This window comes from Neopelma chrysocephalum, unplaced genomic scaffold (genome assembly GCF_003984885.1).
Source record: "Neopelma chrysocephalum unplaced genomic scaffold, ASM398488v2 Primary Assembly neopelma1_66, whole genome shotgun sequence".
NCBI lineage: Eukaryota > Metazoa > Chordata > Aves > Passeriformes > Pipridae > Neopelma > Neopelma chrysocephalum.
In genome coordinates, this window is record NW_020897725.1 from 5861017 (window position 1) to 5888769 (window position 27753).

The 27753-nt window shown below is 40.5% G+C and overlaps 1 protein-coding gene across 6 annotated transcripts; it reads right to left on the reverse strand.

Moving 5' to 3' along the window:
- ZHX1 (zinc fingers and homeoboxes 1) lies at nt 1-27541 on the reverse strand. Of its 6 annotated transcripts, none has more exons than XM_027684356.1 (4): nt 27245-27541; nt 27039-27144; nt 8239-10580; nt 1-3728 (listed from the first exon to the last, which is right to left on the reverse strand). In XM_027684356.1, exons 3-4 carry the CDS (start codon nt 10351-10353, stop codon nt 3714-3716), a joined length of 2130 nt encoding a protein of 709 aa, XP_027540157.1. In that variant the 5' UTR covers nt 10354-10580; nt 27039-27144; nt 27245-27541; the 3' UTR covers nt 1-3713. The 6 variants fall into 6 exon arrangements, with proteins under 6 accessions (XP_027540157.1, XP_027540156.1, XP_027540155.1 ...); XM_027684355.1 differs by having other exon boundaries at nt 1-868; nt 27245-27540; XM_027684354.1 differs by having other exon boundaries at nt 1-368; nt 27245-27539.
- Nucleotides 27542-27753: the final 212 nt, after the last annotated feature.

The following is a 27753-nucleotide window of genomic DNA, read 5'->3' on the forward strand; positions in this document are numbered from 1 at the left end:
CACACTCAGTAAGGAGACATTTATTCCATTATTTCTGTTTTCAAATTTTTGGTACAAAGTTTATTTTCAGAAGTTCTCACATGATCCTTTCTTCTACCAGCATCTTTTAGGATTTTTCTATCTCTGATTTATTTTCTTTATCTGTTGAAGCAAAAGCAATAATTGCTACAGAAAGCAATAATGGCAATATTACAAATATTTTACAGCAGCATCCATTCATTTCTTTGCCTCAAAAAAATAACAAAAATAAATCCAAAGACAAGATCCATTCGGCCACAAAGGCTTAGGTTTTTGATATCCAGAAGTATGCTGCGTTCCCATATATGAGTTGTACAAGTCCAGCACAACCTTCCAAGTTTGTGCAGAGCCTGATAAATAAGACACAGAAATATCAGTTACATTATACTGTTTCTAAGAACTTTTACTCTGTAAAATGTTTGGTCACTCAAAGCTATAAGCTTAATCACATATCAAAGAACACAGGCAATAAAGCCCATCTTACTAGAACATATAGTATTAGGCCAAACAAAATATAAGAGGACAAAATCTAGTGGTCACTGAAGCCTCTTCAAAAAAGGTCTAAAACAGAATGTTTCCATCATGTATCAGAATAAAAACGTACTGTATTAAAATTTGAATTATTTTTTTTTTACAAGCTGTCTTTTAATCAGTCTTCTATTTACAGTGCAGAACTGCCAATTGCAGTAGTTTAACTTTGGCACAACACTAAGTTCCAATCCTTTTGAGTATTCAAGTCCTGTGTGTGTCCAAAAATTTTCTTGGTTTCACGAAAGATTAGGCCCATTCACAGTTAACCAGTTATCTTGAAATTTTTCAAGAATTGCTTCCCCTTCACCACATTGGGCAGCTACAAAGGAAAGACATTGTAAGCTATTGCATCATTCAAAAGAAACTCTTCATTCTAAACAGTGACAGTATTGTTGCTTCCTTTAACATCACGTACACCAGACAGATCACACAGACAGCTACATACTGGACACCTTTCTAAAAACCTTGCTGGTCGTTAGTGAATCATCTTCCTCATACTTCAAATACATAACAATGCATTAACTTAATTTCATTTCACATGTCAAACAGGACATTTAAATATATTGCAATATATTATAGAAAATTGCAAAGCGCCATCATTTCTGTAAACGAGACTGACACCTGTTAACTCTCCTGTGCACATGAAGAGCAGTACCTAGTGCCACATTTTCTATACAATATAAAGCCTTCCCAGGTAGGGCAACTCATTTTAGTGCATTTCTGTACAGACTGTAAGCACACATGCAGATAGCCAACTATGCAGGGTTGGAAATACTTTTGTAAGCTGAAACTTGGAGGGTGGGGGCAACATTCCGAAATCATAGCAGAGCTCTTGTGGTTCATTGTTTTGTAGCATAGATGAAGACTTGAATCTTCTGTTGTTCTAGCAGACTCTTTAGGGAGAGTTTCCTGATAGGTATCTAGTATTGAATAAGCATAAGGAAATACTTTCATCAACTGGGACACAAATATTATGTGTCCTAACACATTCTAAGTTATGCACAGTCCAATGTTCACACAGTAACCTCATCTCTAAAATACTTGAGAAAACCCAAAGCATTTTTATGCCACAGTATTATAACCAAGGATCAGTTACATTACCCATCACTGTAGTGCCTACCTGCTCTAGAATAAAAAGAAAAAAAGAAAAAGGAAAAAAAAAAGGGCCTCACTTCCCAACAAGCATCAGGTTGGAAGCAGAGGTAAGTACCATTGCTAACCACAACAGAAAGCTCAGCGCTGCAATCCAGACAGAAGATCCATCTCGCCTCATGACAGGTGTCTGTAGTGTCAGTGGCTGCCTGCAAGCCACGTGTAAGTCAGGGGAGCCGGGGAGTAGTTCATCGACCGACGCCAGGCACCAGGATGAGCAGGTTCACATTCCTTGGCTGTACTTGCCCCAATGCAAACATCAGCATGCAATCAGAATCCCACCTTAATTCAAGAAAAGTGCTATGGGATCCTCAGTTATCACTCTATGTTTTACAATGTTGTATGAGTCAGTTTTGCAATGACTGTCCACTGAAAAAGTGCAGATGTTCTTCATCACAGAAAGAGAAAACTCCCCCAAGAGCTCCAACCATTAAACTTACAAATACTGGTTAATACTGGTGGGTACCTGTGCTTCAAAATCTCCCTTTTTAGAAGTGGGGAAACAATGCGGAAATTTGATCTATTGTGTGTAAGTAGCTATTGAGGGGGTTTTTCACTTTCTGTGGCAACTTCCATTTCAAAATATTTTCCTACGGAATACATCACCAAACCTCAAGTAACTTCACCTGTAAGTTTGTGTCATGCTGCTGGGTAAATCTACTTATCCTAGGATATCACAAGCTTAATGGAGAATACAGGTGTAACCCAGCACTGTTCAGTGTAGGGAACTGAGCCCTCTACTAGCTCTTTCCATCTCTAACTTACACAGTCATTCCAGGCATTATAAACAACTCCCAACAGTTTTACTGCGCTCCGGTCATTGATACTATCTTTCCATTACTACTGAATGCAAGCAAAAATATTTTCAAAGGAAAAAATAAATTAAATCAAAGAAAGTAGCTGTAGTTCATTGCACTCTATTTTTGTGCCTTCAGGTTAGGGCAGGGATATTTAACACTACAGAAGCTTAAAGATTATCTTCTCTCCTTGGGAGATATGAATATAGACAGGTATGGGACTCAGGTGGAGGACGCAAATTGGTACTATCATATTTACAGAAGCAAATACTGATATCCAGCCTGAATACACAGTACTCCGTTAAGTGCAAAAGGGAAAATGCTCCCCACCTTAAACTACTGCCTCATTACTCAGCAGTCAGAGACTGACTAGTTGTCAGAGTTACTGCTGTGCTCTCATTTCAGAGGAAAACGGAGGAGGAGAGTGTCTGCATCTTTGGGCTTTCTGGCCTACGGGGACTGCGTAAGGCCATGAATCACTTTGTATGGGATCCAGAAATGCTTTCTCTGCTCTGTGGAGGAGAAGGGAGTGCATTTTCCTGCCTCCAGACTTCGTTGGTGAACAAAAAAAAATCAGCTTTTGTCCAAAGTCAGCAAAACATGCATCAGGAAATTATTTCATGTAATGTGTGGACATTGCATGAGTTTCCTTCCCAATAATCAAAGTTATACTCAGACACCATATTACATATAATGTAATGAAAAAGCCACTTTCAAAATTGTACTGGACAAGGTTAAAAAAGGGAATGGCCTCATTTACTATAGTGTATTAGAGCTAATACACTAAATTCTAATCATTAGGTACTAGATACCTTTTCCTCTCCTTTGCTTTCAAGCAAAGCAGATAATTCTATGTGCTAAAAATTAGTGATTGAAATAATTTACTCTTTCTGTCAGAACACTTCTTATAAGCCAGCATTGTTAGATCATTCAAACCTTCAGGGAGGAATAGGTCTGACTTTATTTTTACAACACTAATTCTGGGGTCATTGAGAGGCTGACACTGGGAAGACAGCACTGTTTAAGATGGAACCGTGCTCTTTCACTGCACTCAGAAGCAAGGGCAAAACATGCCATGAAGAGGACAATACTGGGATGTCTCACCCAGTTGTGACACTGCTTTCTTTCTTTTAGCTCTTTTCCCTCTCCGTTCTGGCTCAGGATTATCTGTATTCTCTCTTTAGCTGAATTCCAGAGACAGCACAAGTAGCATCATCAGAGCAGGTACTCCTGGCATAAACAGTACATGAAGAGGAAAGCACTAGCTTGGCTCTACAGGAACTGATGCTCACAACTGAATTCTGATTGAGTGGTCCCAACAAATACTGAGAAACCAGCCACCCAGAGTTAAGATCTAAGCAAGATCAGAGTTTCTTCATCTCACTGTCAATGACAATCACTGAAGCCTGGCTCATAATGAGCTCAAACCTAAGAGGTGAAGCTCCACAGAAATAGAGAAAACATACCACAGGTTCATCTAGACACAGTCCTTTACCAGTAAGGAAAATCAACAAAAAGCCACATGGGCAGTCATCCCTGGACAGATGTGTTTTCTTGCCCTCTCGCTTCACACTGTCAATATAGTGGGAAGTGGCTTCCAAAACACCTTACAAGTGTGCATAAGCTACAAGAGGGAGCTGGGCTTGCAGGGGTGCACTGCTTATGAGCACAGCAGTGCTCAGATTCATAGTAATTTAAGTCACTTGCTGATGTGCTAAGTTCAGGAAGTTTCCTACATTTAACTAATAGAATGAGAAGGTGCCATATCCTTTCCACCCACCAGGCAATTTCTGTTTATCTCAGGTGACTGTACAGTGTGCCCTGGGCCCCCAGGTAAGGAGCACAGCAGCCTGAGGTTGGCTGAGATGAATCTGGGCTAAACCACTGCTACCAGTAGCTTTGAGTTCCTACCACAAATCAAGATACAATTGACCAGCATGCTGACAGCTCTTTCCAATGCTTCTCATGTCAGGCCTGAGCTGGGAGGCCTCCGGAAGTAGTTTCCCTCTCTCCCAGCCTGCAGTGCAAATACACACATGTTGTAAACACTAAATAAACTGGTAATTAATGGACTCTGCTTGTTCAAACATATAACAGTCAGACTGTCAGCAATAATGAATGCATACGACTTCTGTCTTCAGGCTGAACCCACCCAATTCTCCTCATCCTTAGCACAACTGAAAGGCTTAAAATATGCCAGCAGCACAAAGGAAACACGGGGACTCTGCATCTCTCATTAGCTGATCCACAGCACATGGTTTAATTTAAATTTTATATTCTGCAAAGAGACAGTTTTGTCACTGGGCTGTAAATACTACTATAACCAGTGGAATACATGGAACTCTAATATTTACAACAACTGAAAATTTGGCCCAGTGTACATCAGCCACCGCCTCTGACCACTTTACTGAAAGAAGACCTCCAATCCAACTGTATTTAGTCTGATAAACAATGTATTTCCTCTTCCTGTGTTTTTGAGACCAGATGTGCTAAGGCCTACCACTGTAGGCTGACAATTATTTCACAGAACAGTGCCAAAGTAGAAAATATCCCAGTTTAATAATGTAATTAACTTGGATCTCTATTTTTTCCCATTTTTAAAGAAGGTAAGATTCCCAGCCAACCTAAATGCAGTCTCTGCTAACAAAAATGGAGATATTTATTTGGACGCATTGCTTGGTTGTTGTTTAGGGTTTTGGTGGAGTTTTTTTGAAAGAAAATTAATTCTGGGTCAACCTTAAGGATTAAGGCAACTGCAGATTTTGCTTGCTAGAGGCATATTCCCAAGGATTTGTTTTAATGTTTTTGGAAACTTAAAAATAGCATCTATTTTCATTCCAGCTTTTTCCTTTCCTACTCAGCAAGCACAGATTCTTGACCCTGGATTCCCAGCAGAACTTGAAGCCAGTGTGAGTCTTTCTTATATCTGCTGGCATCTAAAACAGCCTCATCCATACCATTACCAGCCAAACAAGAATCCCTCCCAACCACATGCAGCAGTCAATGCTGAAAAGGCCAGATCCTGATCTCTCTTGCACCACCTCCCATCCAGAGTCATAAACACTCCATGAAATACGATGACAACATTGGTTTGCTTCTCCCCCACCCCAATGGAGGGGATTCTTGGCTAGTCCTCTTTAGCACCCTTGACTGCTTTGTGCCTCACCAACTTGAGTCTTGGAAGCCAGGGAATAGTTTTCATCATCACATTCATGACACACACCATAAGCTATTGCCTTTTTCTCTCCAGTAATCTGAAGCAGACAGAAGAGTTCACTCCAGCAAATGACCTTCATACAGAACATCCTCCTGCAGCTCAGAGAGCTTGTTCAATCTGTAAGAAGGGCAGCTACAAGTGTTCAGAGAGGAAGGTGAGCCTGGGAGGTTAACAGTATTTTTTGTCAGACATCATTCCCTTTCTTGCTTTGACTTGAGCTTCACTCACAATCAAGTATGAAAACCAGATGTAACACGGACTCCTCTGCTTCAGAAAATCATGACTAAAAGGGCTTTCTTGGTCTTTTCACAGTATGGGAGAAAGAATAATTCTAGAATAGATTCTTGGAGATGGGGAAACATTAGGAGACATTTTCTCTACACTAATCTGTTCTCAGTCACCAGATGCAGAAGCCTACAGAGAAGATGCTAACAGATGTGCAAAAGGAGACTGCTAGTATCCTTTCCATTAGTGCCAATGTAAAAATCAGACAATGCTGGTGGCAGCAGCACCAATTCATCATCATCTTTTGACATCTAAAGTAACTTATCCCTAAAACTGCAGGCTCGCAGTAGCAAGAACACAAACTACTCTTCCTCAGAGTACCCGTTCTCTAGGATGCCAAACATCTGCCTAAACTAACTTGTGTGAATTTGGCCCACTGCTTTTAAGTTGATAATTCAAACGTACTATGATGCAACTGTCTTGAGACCAAATTTTTTTTTTCTATTTTAAATACACTTATTCAAGATGTGGATGTTTTGTATCAGATTAAACTACTACTGGAGTCCAGTTCAGGTAGCTCAAACCACCTCTAAAAATAAGTGCATTCACCCAGCAGTGCTAAGAGCAATGAGCACAGTGGAGAGTTCAACAATTAGGATAAATTACAGTTAAACCCGCACGCAAATCACTCAACTGGGCTATCGATGAAGAACAATTCAACACTAGTGTGTTTATAATTCCTAAGCATCTAATAGCCATATAACCTAATCATTTTGTTTGAGAATTAAACACTATGTCATTGCCACAACTTACTTGAAAACCTTTCTTACTAACACCAAAAGATGCTTTTCATCTCCATATCTGTGTACTCTTACAAACCCCTAAGCAACCGTGAATGACTTTTAGGCAGTTTCCAGCTCATATTTACCTTAAAACTCAGTGTAAGATTTCAAGAAATTATTCTTTTTAGCTAGAAATATACATACTTCTCTTACCATTTCCAACAAAGGAAAGAATGCACAAGCTAAAAATGAGTGTTACTATCAACTGCATCAAGTCTGTCAGGCATTTAAATTAAATTGATGTAGGATACACTGATTAACTGTAACAAAAAGCATCTTCTAGCATCAGACTCATTCAGTTAGCTCATAATTATCAATAAGGAAGATTTCAGTCCAAGTTCTGTAAACCCCAAACACTCTGAAGATAAGCAAAAGGTGCTGATGTCACCTTATTTTCTTAAAGCAATCAATCCTCACCCCTAGGTTCATTGATTCCTTTTGTCACACTTTTCCCCTTCTCTTTTTGTTTCGAACTCTTTCCTTAAGAAATAAACCCAGGCCTTGAAACCTTTAAGATGAAGTGATGTTTCCAAAAAGACATCTAAGATTTTTGTGTTTTCCTCCTTCATGAGCAGGCAAAATGTTCTCCTACATCAACAAAAAAAGGTGTCTGTGTTTTTTTGGAATCAAACAACATAAGGCAATTAAATACTGAGAAGCAGTCACATGTATGATGAACATGAACCTTCCCATCAGTGATGTGGAAAAGGAGCTGAACTTGATCTGATTTATAACCCCCTGTCCTAGGCTGGCCTGAGGATGTTCATCTCTGTAGCAACGAAGCAAGCAGTTGTTGCCTCCACAGGTAGCATCGTGCCCATGTTCTTGTAGGTGGAAGAAAGATGCTAAGCAGCTGCTTGCTAAACTGAAGGCCATGAAAAATCATTTGGCTCTTCACTGTAACATCAAACCTAATTCATAGGTTTTTGGCCCCCAAATCCCAAATTGCACATCAGTCTGTTTTTGAAAGTTTACGTTTAACATGTCTGGGGGGTTCCCAAGTATCACTATCGTCTGTTTCTTCCTCGTCTTCCTGATCGTCCAGCATTTCGTCTTCCTCCTCGTTCTCATCAAACAGCTCTATTCCAAGATCTAATCTTCTTTGCCTCTCTGCAAACCACTCTCTGACCTGCTCGTATCCCATGTGAGATTTGGCTACCAGTTCATCGAGGTCTTGCTCATTAAGGAATTTGTGCTTCATATAGTAGTCCTTCAGGATTGCTGTTCCAGTTTTAAATTTTATGACAGACACACCTCTGTCCCAGCAATTTAACCTCTTGCTTCCCCGAGGTCTCCCCCGAGGCCTCCCTCTCCCCCTCCCTTTTGGTCTTCCTCTCCCTCTCCTCCTGGCAAAACCTTGGCCGTTCAGACTGTTTGCACTGGCGCTCTGGTAATAGTAATACCATTTCAATCCACCATTTTTCCAGGCATAGCGAGTATCTCCAAACCAACTCACAATTTCTGATCTTGGAAGCCCAGTTTCTTCTGCCAGCTTGTTGTATTCTTGTGGAGATGGCCACTGAGTACGAACAAAGGAACTTTTGAGCATGTGCAACTGCTCTGGTGATTTTTTGCCTACTTTGCTCGAAGTGGAACATTTTGTTCCTGCTGCTCCATCTCCCACAGATGTTTCTCCAGCCTCTTCTTTTGAGCTGCCAGCATTGCTTTCATTCAAGTCAGCTCCCTCTTCCTTCAAGACATTTGATTTCCTCTTTTCTGTAAACCAGGCATCAATCTCTCTCCTAGTCAGTTTGGTTTGGGCTCTTAACCTATTCATCTCTTCATCAGTGAGAACAGGGTTATTCAGAAAACTTGCCTGGAGGACTTGCAGTTGTTCAGCAGTCTTCTCTTTGAATTTCTGTGGGGTGAAATCAGGAAAAGCACTCCACGATGACTTGCTCTGTGGAGTGACTCCTGTTGGGGACTCATTCATTTCATCGCTTGAATCAATAACAATGGTGGCACATGAATCACTGTTGAGGTGAATCCCATGATTATTCTTTGAGTTTCTCTGATTATAGCGTGTATCACTGAACCACTTTTTGATCTCTCCTTTAGTCAGGCCTGTTATTTTCATAAGTCTAACAATCTCTGAGTCTTGAGGAAACTGATTTTTAAGGTAGCTGACTTTCAATTCTGCCAATTGTTCCTTAGTTTTTTTTGCTCGGATGCCAAAGGAGTCAGGATTCATCACCGTGGATTCATTTTTGATGGGCTGAGGGGCTGGAACAGCAGCTACTTGTTTGGTTTCTGCAATAGGCTGAGCACTGTGAATCTGACTCTTCTGTAGCTGTGTTTGGTTTGGGACTCCCGCTACAGTCAAAGCTATCGGGGCTGTTACTGGTAACGTATTTGCACCTGCAACTTGAGTGAGAACAAGTCCTGGCTGACCAACTATTTGGCATGTCTGTAAAATGGAAGGTAAACCATTGCTAGCGGCAGAAATGTGTGCTGGAATAACGGTAATTGTCTGTGGCACAGTATGCACTGTGCCATTAAATTGTTTCCTCCTTGCTTCCTCCACTTCCTCTGGCGTCCAGCTCACACCGTGCTTCAGACGCTGGGCAGAAAACCATATTTTAATCTGTTCCTCTGTGTACTTGGCTTGAGTGGAAAGAACAGTGATTTCCGACATGGTTGGATATGGGAATTTGTTGTAGGTGTTAAGCAAAAGAGGATTGTTATCCAAAGCAGTATTATAGGCTGGAATGCTATTTACAGGTATTAGGACTTTTGGAATCAGGTTTGAGTTCTGTGGAGCTGTAACAGCTGTTATAACCTGTGCCACCCCAGGCTGAAGCACTGGTGCCGGGGTCACCACTGCACCAGCCACATCTGCTGCACTGCAAACAACTGAATGGCTTGGTTTTGACTCAGAAACTGCCGGTGGGGGGTTTTCTACTACTTCTTCAGAGTTTGGCTCATTTTCAGTTTCCTTTTCTTCACCAGGAATGTCATCAACTACACTGTGGAAAACAGCGATACGTTTAGTCTCGGTTTTGTTTTTCATCATTTTCATGATAGGAGTTTTGCTAATTGAGATCCCTGATGACGGGACCTCAGAAGAGTCGGCCTGTCCAGCATTTTCTTCTCTAACAAAACTTCCATCAAAAGTGAGATCATTTACTGTTTGTTCAAAGATTGTCTGATTATTACGTTTCACCATGGTCAATTTAAAATTCTCCTCTCCAGGGTGGTGCTTCACATTATGTTCTGAGAGGGCATCATATCTTTTGGTAAGGAAATTACATTCTAAACAAACATAAGATGAATTTAACACTACGTTGGGATGTTCTGAATCCACATGAAAAGTAAACATATTGAGATCTGGAGTCTGGAAAGTACAGTATTTACACTCATAACCACCTTCTACTTTATTTGTATTTTTCTGATTGTCTGAATCCACATACTCATGAACATCCTCATCACTTGTTACACTCTCTGCTGTAGGGTTTTCTGCTGGCGTGAGCACAGGTTGTCCTTCCTCCAGGTCTGATACCATTTCCAGATCTGGGTCCTGCTCATTGGCTAAGACCATGCACGGTGTTGTTGATTTTCGTTTACTTGCCATGACTGTTACTGTGAAAATGATACCGACTGGTCAGATACAGACTCAGCTTCAAGCTCTTCTTGATTAATAATAATAGTAATAATGGCTTTCGGTACTTTAAGTCAGTTCTTGTAAAGTCTCAACATTTATCCCGTTAGCAGCTTTTCCTTTGTAGTGCAATCAGATTTAAAATAGATAGTTGAGGATGAGATGTTGAGACATGCTGTTTTAAAGTCCACATCCACCACCTGTAGCAAAGAAGAGACAGTGAAATTAGTTCAATTTAAAGAGTAACTTCTATTCTGCTACATATTACGGCTTAATGTTATTCAGTCCTTTGAGGTTCCATTGTTATCCCCTTCAGGGGATAACCAGCAGACCCATTCCAAGAAGAGATAATCGAAGCTAAGAAAGGCAAAATCCAATCAGTTTATATCAGGCTGAAATTTGTTTCAGTTCATGTAAATGCAGTGAAAGAACATAAACAACACAATGGTATAAAACAAGTAACTTCCTGACTGTTTCCCTTTCTTCAGAAGCCTTTTTCTTGGCACAGTGCTGGGGTCACTCTTGCCTTTGGATGCTTTGCCTAACCTATTACAACCTCTCTCCACAGCTCTGTGAGCTGAAGTTCTTCCTATCATTAACTTGAGCCCGCTATGACATCTCCACTACCAAATCCGTCATGTCTTTCATGTCAGAGGCTCTGAGGGGTCCCAGAAAAGGCAGGTTTAGAGTGTTTTACTATTGTATTATACATGCAAGCATGACCATGTGCAGGGCCTTTCTCCCATGTCTGAAAACAGGCAAAACTATCTTTTTAAGGCACTCTGACAGACAACTATCCTTTCTTCCTAGCCTCCCAATTATCATTCTCCAATTGAAGACCAATCCCAATCCAATAAAAGTTGATTGCTAGCACATGGCAATTAGCTAAAATCTGTTTTCATGCCTCTATGCATTAACGGAGAGATGACTGATTGTGTGAACGTACCACAGAGAAAGAGCATTAAAGAATGATATAGCAAGCAGAAGCCAAACAAAATTATGTATTCTCTGCTTGGAATTCTTTGTGCATTTCTAAGAAAAACTGAAGTACCACCAAATAAAGCTGAGGCTTACAGAAATTCAAAGAATATATTCTTAAATTAGCATAGACTGGAGTGAATTTTATCCCACAGAGACCACAACTAGTCTGCTGGAAATGATGCACAAACTTCCGCAGAGGGTTATAAACTCTGTAATAGTTTTCTTCTTGAATTAAAATCTGATACTGATTTCTCATACCAAAAATCCCATAGGTACAAGAACTTTGAGACAGTGGAACATCATCTACTTCCCTAAGTGGGGGTATCCTCAAGTCCAAGAGGAATGCATCCCCAAGTAGCTGTTTCAGAAAGTTTAGAAAGGGAACAGAATGTTAACAGGTTAAAAAATGAGGGCCATCTTTGCAACAGAAAGTCTTAAAGGAAAAAGAACAGTGTAAAAGAAAGCAAGGCAGTTACAAGAAATGGGAAGGGGAAAAGAAATACTATTTTTCACTGTATGATGATTCTTTTTTGATTATGGGAGGGCAGAATAGGAAGGAAGATCAATAATTCTTAGCTTCACATTTTTTCTTCAGACAAAAGACAAAAGTTTTCATCCATACACGCCATTAGAGCTGCCCATAAGCTCTGTTTTTGAAACTGGATGTCTCACCTCACTTCTTCAGAAATATCTTCCCCAATAGTTTCTGTCACCCTCTGCACTACTTCTGTGACTACCTCCAAAGTGCACAGCCTCACATGACACACTTTTTATGCCAAGGATATGGTTAAATGGCATTAAGGACACTGACAACACTCAATAAATCTTGGGTAATCATCATTCCAGTAGAAAGATACCCTTCTTCCACAAGTTAATAGTGGCAGTCTGTAAAACTGAGCACTGAAGTGCAAAAGATATTTAATATATATATATAAAATACATATTGCAGGCGATGTCATTTCTCTCAGCAGCGAGAGAACCATGAAGCAAAGCTAAATGGATCCATTTGTCTCAGTGTCTTGAGGGACAAGAGGTAGAGCATTATTAACCGTGCTGCTTCTCTGTGGAGCTGGAGGGCTCTTGACAAAAGAAAGACAACTGCCAAGACCATGTTGAGCAATGCTCTGGGGGAAGAGCTGGGTGGTATTACCTAATCGTTCTGTGATCTTGAGTAAAATTTCAGAAATGCCAGAAATGCCCATTTTCAAAAGTGACTGCACAGCTCGTTTTGCTAACTGAAGTTGCATTTTGAGAAGGGACTGTGGCACTCTGCGGTGTCTCCTCCCAGGACAGCATGTAGGATCTATACACACGGCAGCCTGAGCGAGCTCAGGGGCTTGCTAAGGGTCCTGCTCTGGGATGGCCCAGTGTGCAAGTGAAAGCAATATTTGACCTGATGTGCAGTGTTGAGCCATGCTCAAGATAAGGCTGGAGATAAGGAATAAAATGGGAAACCTGTCCAAAAAAAGGAATAAATGTTTTTCTCCAGTCCCCTCCTGTACCCAATGGCATTCACAGTGTCTGTAAGCCTACAGGTCCACGTGCAATTACATCACCTGCAGCCTTTTAGCTAAATCTCTGTATCACATCTCTGTTGTGGCTCAATTTTGCTCACAGTTCATAGGCAAATTATCCTATCCCTCCACTGTTTACCAACAGAGCAACACATTTCTTTGATGCAAGCAGGTCTCAGAAAAAGAAAGCTCCATCTGTGCTCTTCTGATTACACTATGTAAGATGAGTGTTTTTTTTAAAAGGATGTTGTGATGTCAAAACCCTGTTTAATTCATGGCTATGAAGTGGTACAACAGCATTCATAAAATCTCAACAAAGTGAGATGCTTGCAATCCTTCCCAGCCTTCCTTCCTCTACAGACTTTACAGAAACCTCCACTCCCTTCTCCCTGGTGCTTATGTGATTATTCCACCTGTAGCACCATGTTCTCTCAGTTTAGCAGGGGATTATGAAAACTCACACTTGAGTAGTTTATCAAACCAATTATGCATCACCCTTGGAACCTGTAGTTCCTCTAAAACACCCCTCCCGTGCTTACAGGAATGTCAATTGGGACCTTGCCATGTATCTTGATTTCAGTAAGGTTTGCAACATTCCATTCCAGTAGGCCAATGACTCCAAAAAAAAATTAAATCAGATTGGCTTGACATAATGTGGTTTTGACAAATCCACCTTTGTAAGAACCTTGTTACAATTCTTTATGTTCTTACAGACTGTTTTTAAATAAATTCTTCCTGTATTGGCCTGGGAATGAAGACCCTGTTAACCAATTCGTGATGCACTATGTGTTCTCCTCCTCTACTCAGGTGTCTCCCTTGTTTAAGAGTAGGTACTATGATACTATGTTTGCCTGTCTTGAGTCCGTTAAGACCTCCTCCTCTTTTCCATGAATTCCTGAAGATCATCACTAATAGTTCATAGATTGTGTTCTCTCGTCCCTTACATATATTAGGGTCCAAGATGTGATTTAATATTGTTAAAGATTTTCTATTTTGATCTGGACTGTATTTTTATCCCTCACTGTTAATATTGACATTATATTGTGCAATTTGGTTTGTAATGAAATATTAAGCAAGGTGTTTGCTTTATGTCAAAAGCAGAATTTTTTTAATAAAAGAATGTGAAGAAAAATTATTTACACTCTTAATTTCTCACGACACTCATCACTGCAATCTCCTTCTCTAATTTCACCTCAGATTTTCACGGAATTGATATTCCTAGCAAATCAGCCCACAAAACAGACATTTTTCTAGGAATATAAAAACAGTAAGTGCAGGTATAGTTTTCTGAAGGTCCAGGATCTGATATTTTATCTTTCAGCAGGAAATTGGTCAGGACACGGTTCTTCAGAAACAGTTAGCAATCCCAATTAATGAACAATTATATTAAGACAGATTAATTCCAGAGTGGAATTCAGCATTTACAGTTGTCTCTATAGCAGTTTTAGATGGAGACTTACATAAATATTTTCTAAATGGGGGCAGAAACCTTCTAACCATTTGATTATAGTTTGAGAACAAAAAGACACAAGGTTGACAGTGAAAGACATACGTAAGGCACCTGTTTCCAGCACAATTTTTTTACTCACTTCTTCCTTCCCTCCCCCAAACAGCAGTAGCTGATGCAGCAAGAAAATAAATGAGTTTACAGAAAACGCTGCGTGTTCAGGGTGTATGGTTTATGAAAAGGCATTGCTTCCTGCCTGCTGTACAACACTTCCATCCAGCACGCAGGAAGAGCATGCCAACAAAAAATCCAAGCCCATGTAATGTGATTTTAAGAACATACACAGAGCGGCTCAGGAGAAGATGAAGTAATAGAAACTGCTTCTCACTTTTAAATCCAACTAGATTACAAATTGCCTACGACCTCTCTCAACACAGAAAATGTTGCCTTCTCCTTATAACCCACGACAATGTGCAGTTGCTGATCCTTTGTTTAGCCTCCTTCTATTACCATTTATTCAGAGTACATGTATCTATGTCAGAAACTATTCTGCAAAGAGCTCAAATAGGCTAATATGCTCTGATTTGTGCTGCCTCTCAGCGAGAAGGGTGAAGAACTTTGTGGTACAGTGCCATTTTCTTCAGTTGTTCATTATCTGTGAAGTTCAGAGGGTTACTGCTCATGACTACAAAACAAAGCCACATCTCTATATAAATCCTGCAATATTCACATTTGATTCCCATTTTAAAATAATTCAACACAGGAGCAAAACTTGTCACACTGATTTCAGCAGGACTTCATGTGTGCTACAAAGATAAGGGCATACTTGGGGGCCTTGCCCCAATACAACTGGTAATGAGGGAGGCGAGTACCAAAAGCAACTGTGCTGCCCATGCAGAGCTTCAGGGTGTGCCAAAGCCAGCCCCGTGATGGACACAAAGCTTAGCAGAGGCTGAAGGGAGCCTGCCACAGGACATGTGACTAGGCTTTCTCAGCTACTCCCTCTCAACACTGGTTTAATGGGTAACAAGCAGGTTCCATCAAAGTAAATTTCAGAATTTCATGCCAGAAGTGACCACCAAATGACCTAGATTATCTTTCTCTTCCAAAATACACTCCAGCTACCTCTACAGCAAGCACAGTAACTTCCGCCACTGCTTTTGATACAGAAAGCCATCACCAGATTTTATATCATGTATATCACGATCAAATGTCCCACTTAACAGTCATGGGTGCACTGATGAAGACTTTAACATATATGGTGCATGTCTCTGCTCCTCAGTCTTGTAAGCATGTATCTTCTGTGAGATACAGTCACCTTTAGCAGCTAAACCTCACATAGGCAGATTGTTTATTTTGTTGGCTCTACAGTGTCCAATTCAAATTGTGAGCACTCAGTACTTTTAACATCAGACACCTCTACATGATTATTCCTGAAAGTGAGTATCAGACTTGTGTAAATACTTATATCATAACCAACAAAATGGCAGCAGAGTCAGGGATTTTTTTTTAACGTATTTACAGCTCTGTTTTGTTTTGATTGCTTTTACATAGCAAAAAGAAAGGACAAAGAAATAAATTACTGACATGAAGAGAAGTTTTAATTTTAAACATTTAATTCAAGCCCCCAAAATGTTTCATACTGGCTTTAAAAAAAACCAGACCAGTAAGAAATTATTCATTTTAAAAATTGTTTATAAAAAAAAGTTTCTCCTTAAAACATCAAAACAAAAGATTTAATTCTCATGGGATTTCCTTCTTTAAAACAAAACAATCTGGCACACATATGATTTCACAAAATGTTCTTTCGACATGATTCTGCCTTTTTTTTTTTCCCAGAAGAAAAATTTCTAGAGGCATTCATTTTCCCAGGCCCTTGTCTAATACTGCAAGTACAAGACCTTCCTTTAACTTCCTGGAGTTCGTATCCCCAGACACCTTTCAGCTTCTTCAGAGCCCGAAGCTGCAGTCCCACAGATGGTGTCCTCGCTACCGAGCCCGACTCATTCCCTCATCATCCCTGGTGCTGCACAGGAACCCCCGCGCTTCTGAAGGTGACACAGCTCAGCACAGATTGTCTCGCTCTCCTCTCCCCCTCCTCCACTGATTCCCTCTATCCGTACGCGTCCCTGTCACACTGGAAACTACACTTCACATCGGCTGCTCTCTGCTTTCATTAATATTTGGCTGTCACTGTTCAAAATGTATTTCTCAACAGTAATTAAGAGTATTGGAAGCGCTCTACCCTTACAAAGTAGGACTAGGTCTCAGGGTTGACCAGCTTCCAGCACCTTTATACCTTCTGCTCGGCCAGTGGCCTTTGCAGAAGCCTGAGGAGCAGCTGCAGGTTAAGGATTACACTGATGCATGGCAATACAAGAACCCAGACAGACAGGGAAGGAGAATCCATTTAATATAGGTGGTTTAAAGCAGCATGCAGTTGTGCATGACAGGCATAAAAGCATGATCAAGAGAAGGTAATAAAACATCCTGCAAATTCTACCTTGGATACAAAAAGGTAGTGATATATTATGTCTCATAATTCTGCCTTTTTTTTTTTTAACAGTGGAATGCATTTCTCAGACCTCAAGGCTAGATCCTTGCCAAATTTCAAGTTCCTATGTCAAATCCCTGAAGCACAGAGCTGCTCAGAAAAAGAAAGATAATACGGCATTTACATGGAGATTGCTTCTCTTCCTCTCCTTGCTTCCCTCCTCTCTCTGTTAATTTTGCTCTTGAACCAGCTGAATGTTCCTCCAAAACTCAAGGAACAGAAAACAAAAGCAGCCTCAAGACAGAAACAATGTGTGAGAAATTCCCATTTCAACCATCACAAGAAACTGAAAACAAAGACTTACAGTGGCCTCACCAGGTGACACTAATACACATTACTACGCGTTCCACACATACACACAGACTTGCATATACGAGGCCCATAATTTAGGAAACTTCTAAAAGATCTCAAAATACTTGAAATAAATGTATAAACTCAGTGTTTCCATGAACCAGTGTTTTATGAATGAGGAAAAGCAAGGACTTGGAGTGTCACTTGAAAAGCAAAAAGGATCATAGTTCTATTACACTGACTTAGGTAACCCCATGTCAAGGTGAAGGCTATAAGGCATATTTTTAAGGCTTCAACTGCTCTTTAGAGCCTCCTCTATCACTGGGTCCACCACGAGCTTTTGCTCACATGTGCAGAAGAATCTTCCCTGTGTGCCTCGGACTCACCTGCTTCCCACTCCACACCCTTCTTAAAGCCTCCTCCAGCCTCGCAGGTCTGCTACCACTCCGTGAGAAGGTTGAGTGCAGAGTACGTAAAAAGTCCTTTATGTTCTTTGGCACATGACTTGCATCTCCATTTATGAAGCAAAAAATGCGATTTCGGAGCTGGTATTTTAGGAGTTTTTTTTAATGTGGTTCCAGAATATTTCCAGTATCATATAACAGCTTTACAGCTATAAGCTGAATCACACAAGTTAAGGACAGACAAAACAAAGAATTGATCTAGTCCATGCTGACAGACTCCTCTATACTGGAAAAATGCAGAAGAATTTCGTGTTCATGCTTGCAAGCAGAGAGGATCTTACAGCATTTCTCCAGGATGTTATCCTCTGACCTTGAAACAACCAACGCTGGTCACAGAACAGCACATTCACAACTCAAATACAGCATATTAGTTCCCCTCTCTGTATTTAGGGTACTTGGTCACTGCCACTAAGTGCAAGTATTCCTAGTGCAGCACTAAATTGGGCTAGCACCAGGGGGACTGTCAAGCTAACTCAGGCTTGCCTCTCCCTGCAACACCAACATACTCTTGGTCTGCAGCAGACAACTTTAGGGGCATGGTGATGGTGGAGCAACAGCACCTCAGCACTGGCAAGGAATTGTAACTAGTTGTCTGGAGAGGTTGTAAAGATCTGCTGGGAACTTTTAAGGAATTTCCATCCTTGAAAGTATTCAAAACTTGGTAAGACCCTGAACAACTCCATCTACCGTCACAGATAACTCTGCTTTGAGCAGGAGGCTGAACTAGATGATCTTCAAAAGTCCCTTCTACTCTAATGTTTCTCTTCAGGATTTTGAGATGCTTCAGCCTCTAACAAAGAGGAAGGAGGACAGGCCAAGCTGCCTGCATAAACACTCTCTGCAGGTCTCAACTATCTAGTAAAATGCCATTGTGTACCAAGTTAACCTTTGTGAAAAGCAAAGCATTTTTATTTGCAACGGTGACCTGACTCCACCCCCCTGCTGAGTACTGTACTGTACTTCTTGGATGCTCCTGCTGATTTCTGTGGGAGATAATGTCTTACTCCTTGTGTGACAAGACCTACTCCCTCACCCCCTACCCAGCCCCCTCATCATGCATTCACAGAGGGGATAAACATTGTTTACTGCCCATCGGCCCAGTGACAAAAAAGGTAAAAGACAGGGGATTACAGAGCCTTTCAAACACACCCCGTGTCACTGTGGAAGTCAGAGAGATGACCATGTACTCAAGTTACCATGAAGTAACAAAGGGTCTTAAAGAGTCAGCAGAACAGAACAAGTATCAGCCCATGGCAACAGGGAGCAGGAGGTTTGAAGTTACCGTGTTTCACATATTCCACCCCACAGACTCTCTTGGACCAGGAGCCCACAGTCCCACTTGCTCCTGGTTCACCTAAAGGAAGGCCTTCACTGCAGCAGCAGACTAACTCAGCACAAATCAACAAGTCTTTCACCAGGCTGGTTCCCTGTTCCACTGTTTTCCAGGCTGATGCTCCAAATCTTGCTTGTAAACCTCACCTCTGTGACTTCCTCTGCACCAGACCTGTGACCCTTCTCATCACTGCTCAGAGCCTACTCGAGAGGACGATTCCCATTCTGGGAGCCACCAGATGAGGAAAGAGAGAGGCTGCACCTTTTGCCCTGTTCTGCTGGAGCTGTCTGTCATGTGAGTCTCTCTTATAGGACAAACACAAACCTCCGATGTTCAGTCCTGGCAGGGAAGTAACAGTGTGGATTTCTGAAAACAGACTACCCACTTTCACTTTTTGTCTCTCAAGTACAAAGCATAAGGGTGGAAAATTAGCAGAACAGGATTTAAGTGGAATATACGGAGTTAACTAAAACACTGCGCTTAAAATTAATAGCTGTGGAGTTGCTTTTTTCTTTTTTTGCATTAGATTTAAACACCATCAAAAAATGGATTAGTTCTGTTTTAAAAAATGTAGGTAGCTTAAAGCTGCATAAATATCTCACTGATTTAAGTGACAATGAGCAGTAAAATTTTATTAAGAAATATTGTATGAGTTGATAAAAACACATTTAAGAGGCAATAGAAAAGCTTAAAAAACATTACACAGCATAAAAGAGCATCAGGGTTGGGGAAGGAAGGAAAATAAGAATCAGTACAATGTTTAAACCACAAAACTATTTCGAGTAGGAAAATCAAAAATTTTGCTCAGAAACACTTTGTTCATTTACATTCATGTTTCAGGAACACATTCTCTCATATGAGAAACACCTATTTAATTTACCAACATTAAACCAGACATACTTATTAAGAGCACCAATGACTGCCTGAAGGTGTAACTGTAAACAGCTAAGTTTTTATTAATAGAATAAAAGCACTTAAAAAAAATCAGTATTATGACAGTTTTAGTTCATATCACCACTTTTTTAGTTAACTAGGTTGGAAATTCTTAGTGAAAACACTAAATTAATGACAGTTAATGACTAACCTTTATACAGACATTCACTTGGTACACAGTGAAAGTAGAAATTACTTTCTGAATGACAGAAGTGTCCTGCCTCAAAGTTTAAAAAGCAGGACAGGTTTTTTTCTGTGTAAGACCTCCAATTCAAGCTTGAGGGCTAAAATCTTAACAGACATGGATACATCATCACAGAAACAATAAATTTAACCTAGTAAGTTTAAAAAAGTATCATTTTCTGTCTCACAAAACAGTAGGTTTAAAAAAAAAGTCACGTTTGAATAAATGTGTTCTTAGGTAGGCTATATTTACAATAGTTTAATAATACAGACATGTTATGCTGTTTGGGTGAATTTTAAATTAGATTTTGATTTCCAATCAAATGTAGTTTGACATAAATTGGGAATAACAGGAACTAATCACTAACTGAAAAACAGGATATGTATAATTCACTGTTTTCTAAGAAAATGACAAAAGCCAAAATGAATACTCTGAGTGTATGTTGAGATAAAGAACTGATCAGCTAAACGCTCCCTGATATAATGTATCCCTTTACAAAACAAAACTCTCCAAACTACCACAATATCAAACAATGAGAATCCCTCACCATTTATTTAAGTTATCAAAAGCACAAATCCAAATCAAGGCAAGCAGGAATCATTTATATCGAGGTTCCCTACGTGCAGATTTGAGCTGTGATCAAATCACCTATTTTAATTATTCCATTTCCTATATATCAGGATTGTTTTTGAATTAATCCATTAGTTAAACGTTATCTGGGGGAGATGGGGGAATACAAATACTGGTAAGGAGAGGTAAGACGAACATGTTTTGTATGATTATTAAATCAACCAAATCAGAAGAGCCCAGTACACGACTGGGGCGTGGTACCTAAAGAGAATGTTTGTAAGAGTGTCCAAGTTAAGCACAGAGAATAGGCAGGCCTGGAAGCCCTATGGGAGTAAGATGCATCTGTTGTTGTAGGCAGCCCCAGCAAAATGTTACTGGTTCACTAGCCTGGGGCAAGCTTTTTCTTTTTTTCCTTCTTTTCCTTTTTTGACAGCCAAGTACAATATTAGCTTGCTTTTTTTCTGTTTTATTGTCATCGTCAAGCTGAGGCCGGGTGAGAATATTTAGTGTCTAGACTAATAAATGTTTGTAGGGATTTTGCAAGACTGGTTTATGGGAACAGAATCCACTTTTTGTTTTTCTGCTGGAAAAAGCAGCATTAAAAGCAAATGAGCACCATCATGCATTTGTTTTAAATTGCATATTAGAGCACTGCTATTTTCTGTGCAATCAATACATAATTTGGAAGAAAAATGCTTTTAAAATTCAAAGCTATCCCTGAGCAGCTAAGGTTCTCTTGGAAACTGAAGGAGGAGTCTGAAATTATTGTTCTTTTGTTTGCATCCCCCAGTGGGAAAGGCAGCACACAACTAGAAACCACTGTGCTTTGAGGCAGCACGAATCACTAAGAATAAAGATCAACCCCCCCTTCATTTAAACATTAGATATTAAAATTGAATATAGGATGAAGGCAAACTAAACACTTCCCTTTTCAAGCAGTTTTTGGGTTAAATAAAATAGCAAAGGGACTACATAAATCTTGTAACTGTCTCTACAGAAATTAAGAAAAGGTATTTTGCATAACATGGCCTGTCTAGACCCCAATTACAAGCATCAACTTAATCACTGGAAATTACTAGGATATGCATGGGCCAAAGCCTACATTTTCTTTTTAATATTTGTTTTGGAGGGCGGGGTATCTCAAGATGAAATGGCTGACTGAGCTTTTTATTTCACTGCTTTGGGTGGAAATGACTGAATCTTTCCGCACAAAGTAGTGCTGAAGAAGCTGCTCTGGTGCAAACCAATCTCCAGTCCCAACCCTCCAGCCAGCTCTCACCCTCAGCCTGTCTCTCTCTCTTGCCAGCTCTCTGCAGCAACAGGGCTTAAATGCAGCCTGGTGAGGAAGAGGGCTCCTGCTCAGTAATTCACAGATAGTAATTACTATCTGTAATTCAGCATTACATCTGGAAATAGGATATTCACTCATATAAAGGAGCATATAGCTGCAAATTCTGCCCTCAGAACTAGCTTATGCCTATATGCATCTGACTTAAACTGCTGTAGAAGTATTTCCCACTCTATCAGTAAGCGTGTGTGACATCAGAGTATGGTGTTCACACTGTCATCATCCATGAAAGTATTAATATACTAGAAAGCTTTCAAAGCAAGGGATTCTGAACTAAAATTTCAGTGTATTCAGTAATGTAAAAATTCTCTCTCTGGACATTATACACAATGATATATCTTGCTAAGGATGTGCTCATGTGATTATTTCTTTACTACATGTGGAAAGAGTAAACTTATTTTACTTCAGTATTACTCTTTTCTCCCACCTCTTCCCTCCTTTCCCCAAAAGAAACACATAGCTGATAATAACAAAGCCTTATACTTCCCCTAAAGGAACCCAAGAAGTAGAGAATTAAAAAAAAAGGCTACTTATCAAGAATCAGAGTTAAAATGAATGGGTTTGGACTGTAAGATAAAACACCCAAAGTTGTAATCACCTCACCAAAAATAGTCTTCTTCCATGCTAAATTATTTCTTTTAATGAAATAAAAAAAATTAGTTCTCTACTTACCAACAAACTCCAACAAATTTAAGTAAAATGTATTGAGAAGTCAAATTTGAAAAACACTCACAAGGTACAAGGAGTAAAGTTGTGTGTGTTTGCATCATATTTAAACAGATACCTACAATGCCAGCAGGGATCTTGTAAAGCCATCAATTCCTCACACTGATCCATGCACAAAAAACATGAACTCGTGACACTCCAGGTATGGCAAACCTTTTGTCAGACAGATCCCCACCGAGGAGTTTGGAGAACAGAGAGCCATTAAGTATTCAACACTGCAAACAAGGCTGAACATTGTGCAGTGCTGAACGCTCCAAAAATTCCAATGAAGCTACAAATGTGTTTCACCTTGTGGAGAATCCTCCTGAGAAACGGGAACCCCTGAGCCTTCATGCTTGCTCCATCTAACTCACTTGGCAACTGCTGCCAAGTGCCCAACTCCTCCTGATACAGCTTGGATTTGCAGAGAGCCCTCAGCTCCCCTGATTTTGCCGAAGGCATCTGACCCATGTATAAGAAGTCAGTATTTTTCTACTTTGAAGGTATTCTAAACATGAACGAGAAATCTGGACTTTCTGAAAAAGCACACAGCTGTAAATAAGGTATTACGATCAGTCTTCTACAGCCCAAGTAGTAATAACTGTTCTTTCCTGACTCCTTCCGCATTGTGTCCCTTTTACTCTTTTTCGCACACAGAACATTCCTAGATCTCAACTGACCTGATTAACAAGAACCTTACACCCATGCACAGAGCCAGCAGGAGAGTTTTTAAATCAACAGCATTTTGGCATACAAAGCATGTCTTTCCATTATCATACAGGGAGGAAAGTAACCACATTAGTACCATGTTTTGTTTACATTAGTGTGTCTCATTTTTTAGGAAAGGCAAGCTTAGAAACCTCTACCAAGACTGCCCTGGACTATACAAACATGCACTTCCATCTATGAAGTTCTTAGCAACTTTCTAAGCTAAGACAATGTTAAGACAATCACATCCTAACCTATAACCAGTGACTCAAGCCTTAAAATCTATATACAATAATTGCCCAATTCACAGAATTAATTCAGGTAACAGCTATTTTCCGTCCAATACAGTTGGTTCAAAGATGCTTTGAAGATTCAGAGTGCTGAACACGTGGAACTTTCACCATCTCCATTAGAAAGTTCAAAAGCTCATATCTGTCCTCCTGCCTGGTGGAGTGAGTTTGGCACTCACAGAACGACGCTGGCTTTGCCAAGCAGCGAGGGCTGGTGTTACACACGCCTCATTGCACAGCTCTGTCTGCCCACTCTTCAAACAAAACTGCCAGCCTTTGGGTCTTGCTTGAGCAACAACTTCAAACTGTGGGTCCCTGGAAGCATGTTAAATTCCTTCAGCTCCTAGTGAGACCAATAGGCAAGGAAGGTGAGGAGCGTGTTGCAAAACACCACTGGGAGAAAGCCAAGCTGCACAGAATGAACCTAAAATACCAAATTCACTTTCTTAAATGGCTCCAAACATGATGTGAAACCTGTTCTTTCAGAGTAGAATATATTGAGCTCCTTTAGACCTGTCAGGCACAAGCAGAGGTCATGCTGCTAAAGGATGTTTGCAATATTAAGTTCTTTGCTACCTTTGACATCACTTAGGGAGTGCAAAAAGTAGCATATTCAAAGTTCCTTACAATTTTTCCCGAAGATTGTTTAATCACGTAACATCCATTCTTCTTTTAGTTGTCAGTAATTTTCCTAGCTTCTGTGCTTTAGCATGACAATGTGTCTTTTTATAATTTTAATGGTTTAATAAACATACACTACATTCAAGTTTTTGCCCCTTTTAGATCATACTCCTTTTCAGAGAATCCTACTGAACTGTAACATTTACTATGATCTCAAAGCACTTGAGGATAAAAGAGTGATACACATCTTCTAACAAGTGACAACAGCAGATTTTTGCTCAATTTGAGCTGATCCCTGAAGCTAGTTAGAAAGAATCCACTGGTAGTAGAGACACTGTTCTAAGAAATATGTACCACTTCACTGAACTTTGAAGTATATGAAAAAGACTTGAGTGCGCCTTCTGAACTTCATTCCAGTTCCTTGACAGAAAGACCACGGAACTGGAAATGCATCATCAGTTAAAGTGACGCAAGGCATAGAACTATGAAATGCTATCTGGGTCGCACAGGATAAAGAAATGTATCGTTTTTGGTAGCTTCCATCTCCACAGAAAAAGAAACAACTGTTTATGCAGCAAAATGGTTTGACTACTTGGAAAGATCATGAAATAGCCATGAAAAAAAAAAGAGAGAGAGAGAAAAAAAGAGAGAGAAGATGAATTGGAATAAGGACAATAAACTTGAATGAATAAGACTAATGATGCTGACAATATAAGAAACTTAATAACAACAAAATTGTATTCTTATATATTCGCAAAGCTCATGCTACTGACAGGTAGTGGGGAGCTACACGAGTAGAACACTAAGATCAGTATTGATGTCTATTTAAGAAATAGCAAGAAAACAAAAGGGAAAATGGTACTATACTGAAAATTGCATCACTTGTTTACAAGTCCCTGACAGCTCAGTGGTGAACCATCTTAGACATTTATGGATCAATGACCCCGCATCTGAAGCACAAGGAGAGAGAATATTGACCATTAATATACAGAATAGAACAGCACGTCCGTGCAGTCAGCTAAAAATGGGCATAACATTCCCTCACGCCACAACCCCAAAACTGTTATCACACAGGACTTTTATTTAACAGATACTAATCATTCTGTAAATGTACAGATCATTCTGTAAATTTTACAGCAGGCTCAGGACTTATAAAAATCAGAAAACATCAAAATACTGAATTTGGTACCGTGAAACCTTGACTAGATCTCAGCTTGACAAGTAAAGAGAAACTGATCATCAAAATAAAGATGAGCCAGAACTTATCTACAAGTGATTGTGCCTTGGTTATATTTATTATGCGCAAACAGAATAAAACCCAGTTCATACGTACTTGGTTCTTTTAAAGTTCCAGCTTCATAAAGCTGCAAAAAATCCTGTACTTGGATTTGAGGAAAGAATCTGACTTCAAAGACATATGACTTTTTATCAAGTAAGACTCTTTGAAAGTCACGTACAAAACAAATGGGTCACTGGTCGTAAGTAGATGAGAGTTAACCAAAAACTTAAACCTTTCCCTCAGAGTACATATAAACAAGTGGAGGGAAAACTAGGGGGACACCTCAGGGATAGCAATAAGCTTAACTAAAATGCTATAGACTACTCAGTGAAACAGAAGACACAAGAAAGAGTCTTTTTGGTACATTAGGAACAAAAGGAATCCAAACGTTATTATGAAGTCCATTATTTGATAGAAATTTTTCAGTACTGAGAATCTACAAAAGGCAGAACTGTTCAATTCAGTCTCCGACAATAAGTATTCTGACAAACTTTGTGATAAATATTGTCTATACCAATAATAAACTACAGTTATAAATGACAGCAATTAAGGCTAGACACCAGGACACTGCTAAAGCACTCACAGGTCATCAAGGGTATTGCAGGAAAAGAAATAATCCAGAAGAGATTATTATAAGAAGCACACGGAGAGTAGAAAAGTAAGCCTCACAAAAGAAAGCTCTACCTCAAAGTGCTATGTTTTACAAAGTCAAGTTTGGGGACAATTACAGTATACACAGGCATTATCCAGATGTGATAGCAGAGGGCTTTTCAGTCTAGCAAAGATACAAGAACCACTAGCCTGAATTTAAAAGCAAGTAATTTCAGTTATACAAAATGGCACCTACTTCTAATCGGCTCAGAGGAATTCATTTAACAACACAAGATAGACTGCCTTCCTGGCAATGTTTAAAGACAGCAACAAAAGGGTTTTCTCAATGATGCATTCTCTCTCAAAGAGGTCATAATTCAGGGCAGTCCTCTAGTCTGCATCACGTAGGTCGTTTTAAACAGGGTTTCTGTAAGTACTCACAAACTCTCTTTTTTTTGGCTTGAAAGCTTTCTGAAAAAAACCAAACTGACCACTGGTGAAAACCATCAGCACAGCTTTTAAAATTCCTCTCTCTTATGTTTGAGCGAATATTTGTTTTCATGTAACAAGTTTTATAACAAAATTCACTTTTTATTGATATGCTTCTATGCAGTTTGACATGCACAACATGCTCTCTGTACATCTCTATTTTAAAAAGTAGCATCTATTCCAGCTTGCAAACCCAGCCACCTCAGCCTTCACTATTTTACCTGACACTTTGTGCACAGTAAACTTCTCCATCCTTCTATTATTTAACCTGCCCAAGCGGCTCAGAAATTGTGGGTCCCTTCCAACTCAAGAATATTCTGTGATTCTGTGCAAACAAATAAAGCACAAGTACCTACCAGATGACGTTCACTACTGCAGATACTCTGAACCCTTTCAGAGATCCAGAACTGCCTCCATTACATGGTTTATTGAAGTCGGTGTTGATCTCCAGTGCTGCACATCCTGGTATAGGGGAGAGCCGAGCGTGAGAACGCACCCCTAAAAACCCTGACACCCCCGGAGGAGCAAACCAGACATCTTCCCCAACTTTGCCTGCACACACACTGTGCTGCTTCTCCACGCTCGCCCCCGCACCGCAACGCCACGGGATGCGAGACAACTCTGGAGCCAGAACTTCATGGCTTGTTGGCTGCCGTCAGTCTGTCTGTCAGTCTGTCCGTCCCAGCGCTGACACCGGGCGGGAACTCGCCGGCTCCTCCGGGCTCACCGGGATTACTGAACTTCTTTGACTCTCTTTTCTGACTGACGAGTCAGACGGATCTTCCCCCACTCAAAGCAAAACCCCGCACAGGCTCCCGGCACAGGGCGGAGGAGGGAAGAACGGGGAGAGGAGCTCGGGCTCGAAGGGGTTTAACCCCGCTGCGCGCCGGGCCGGGGGTACACGCACAGCCCGTTGCCAAGGGATGCCCCGGCTCCCCCTGCCCGCCCGGAGCCCGCCGCCCCCGACGGGCGATGACCCCCGGCCGTGGGGGCAGCGCCGCCGCCAGACAATGGGGAGGCGGGCGGGGCGCGGCCGCCCCACCGCGCCCACGCCGCGGGCGCCGTCCCCGC

What these genes read in the sequence shown, in the direction of transcription:
- ZHX1 (XM_027684351.1), bottom strand. Translation starts at nt 10,353, where the DNA reads ATGGCAAGTAAACGAAAATCAACAACACCGTGCATGGTCTTAGCCAAT.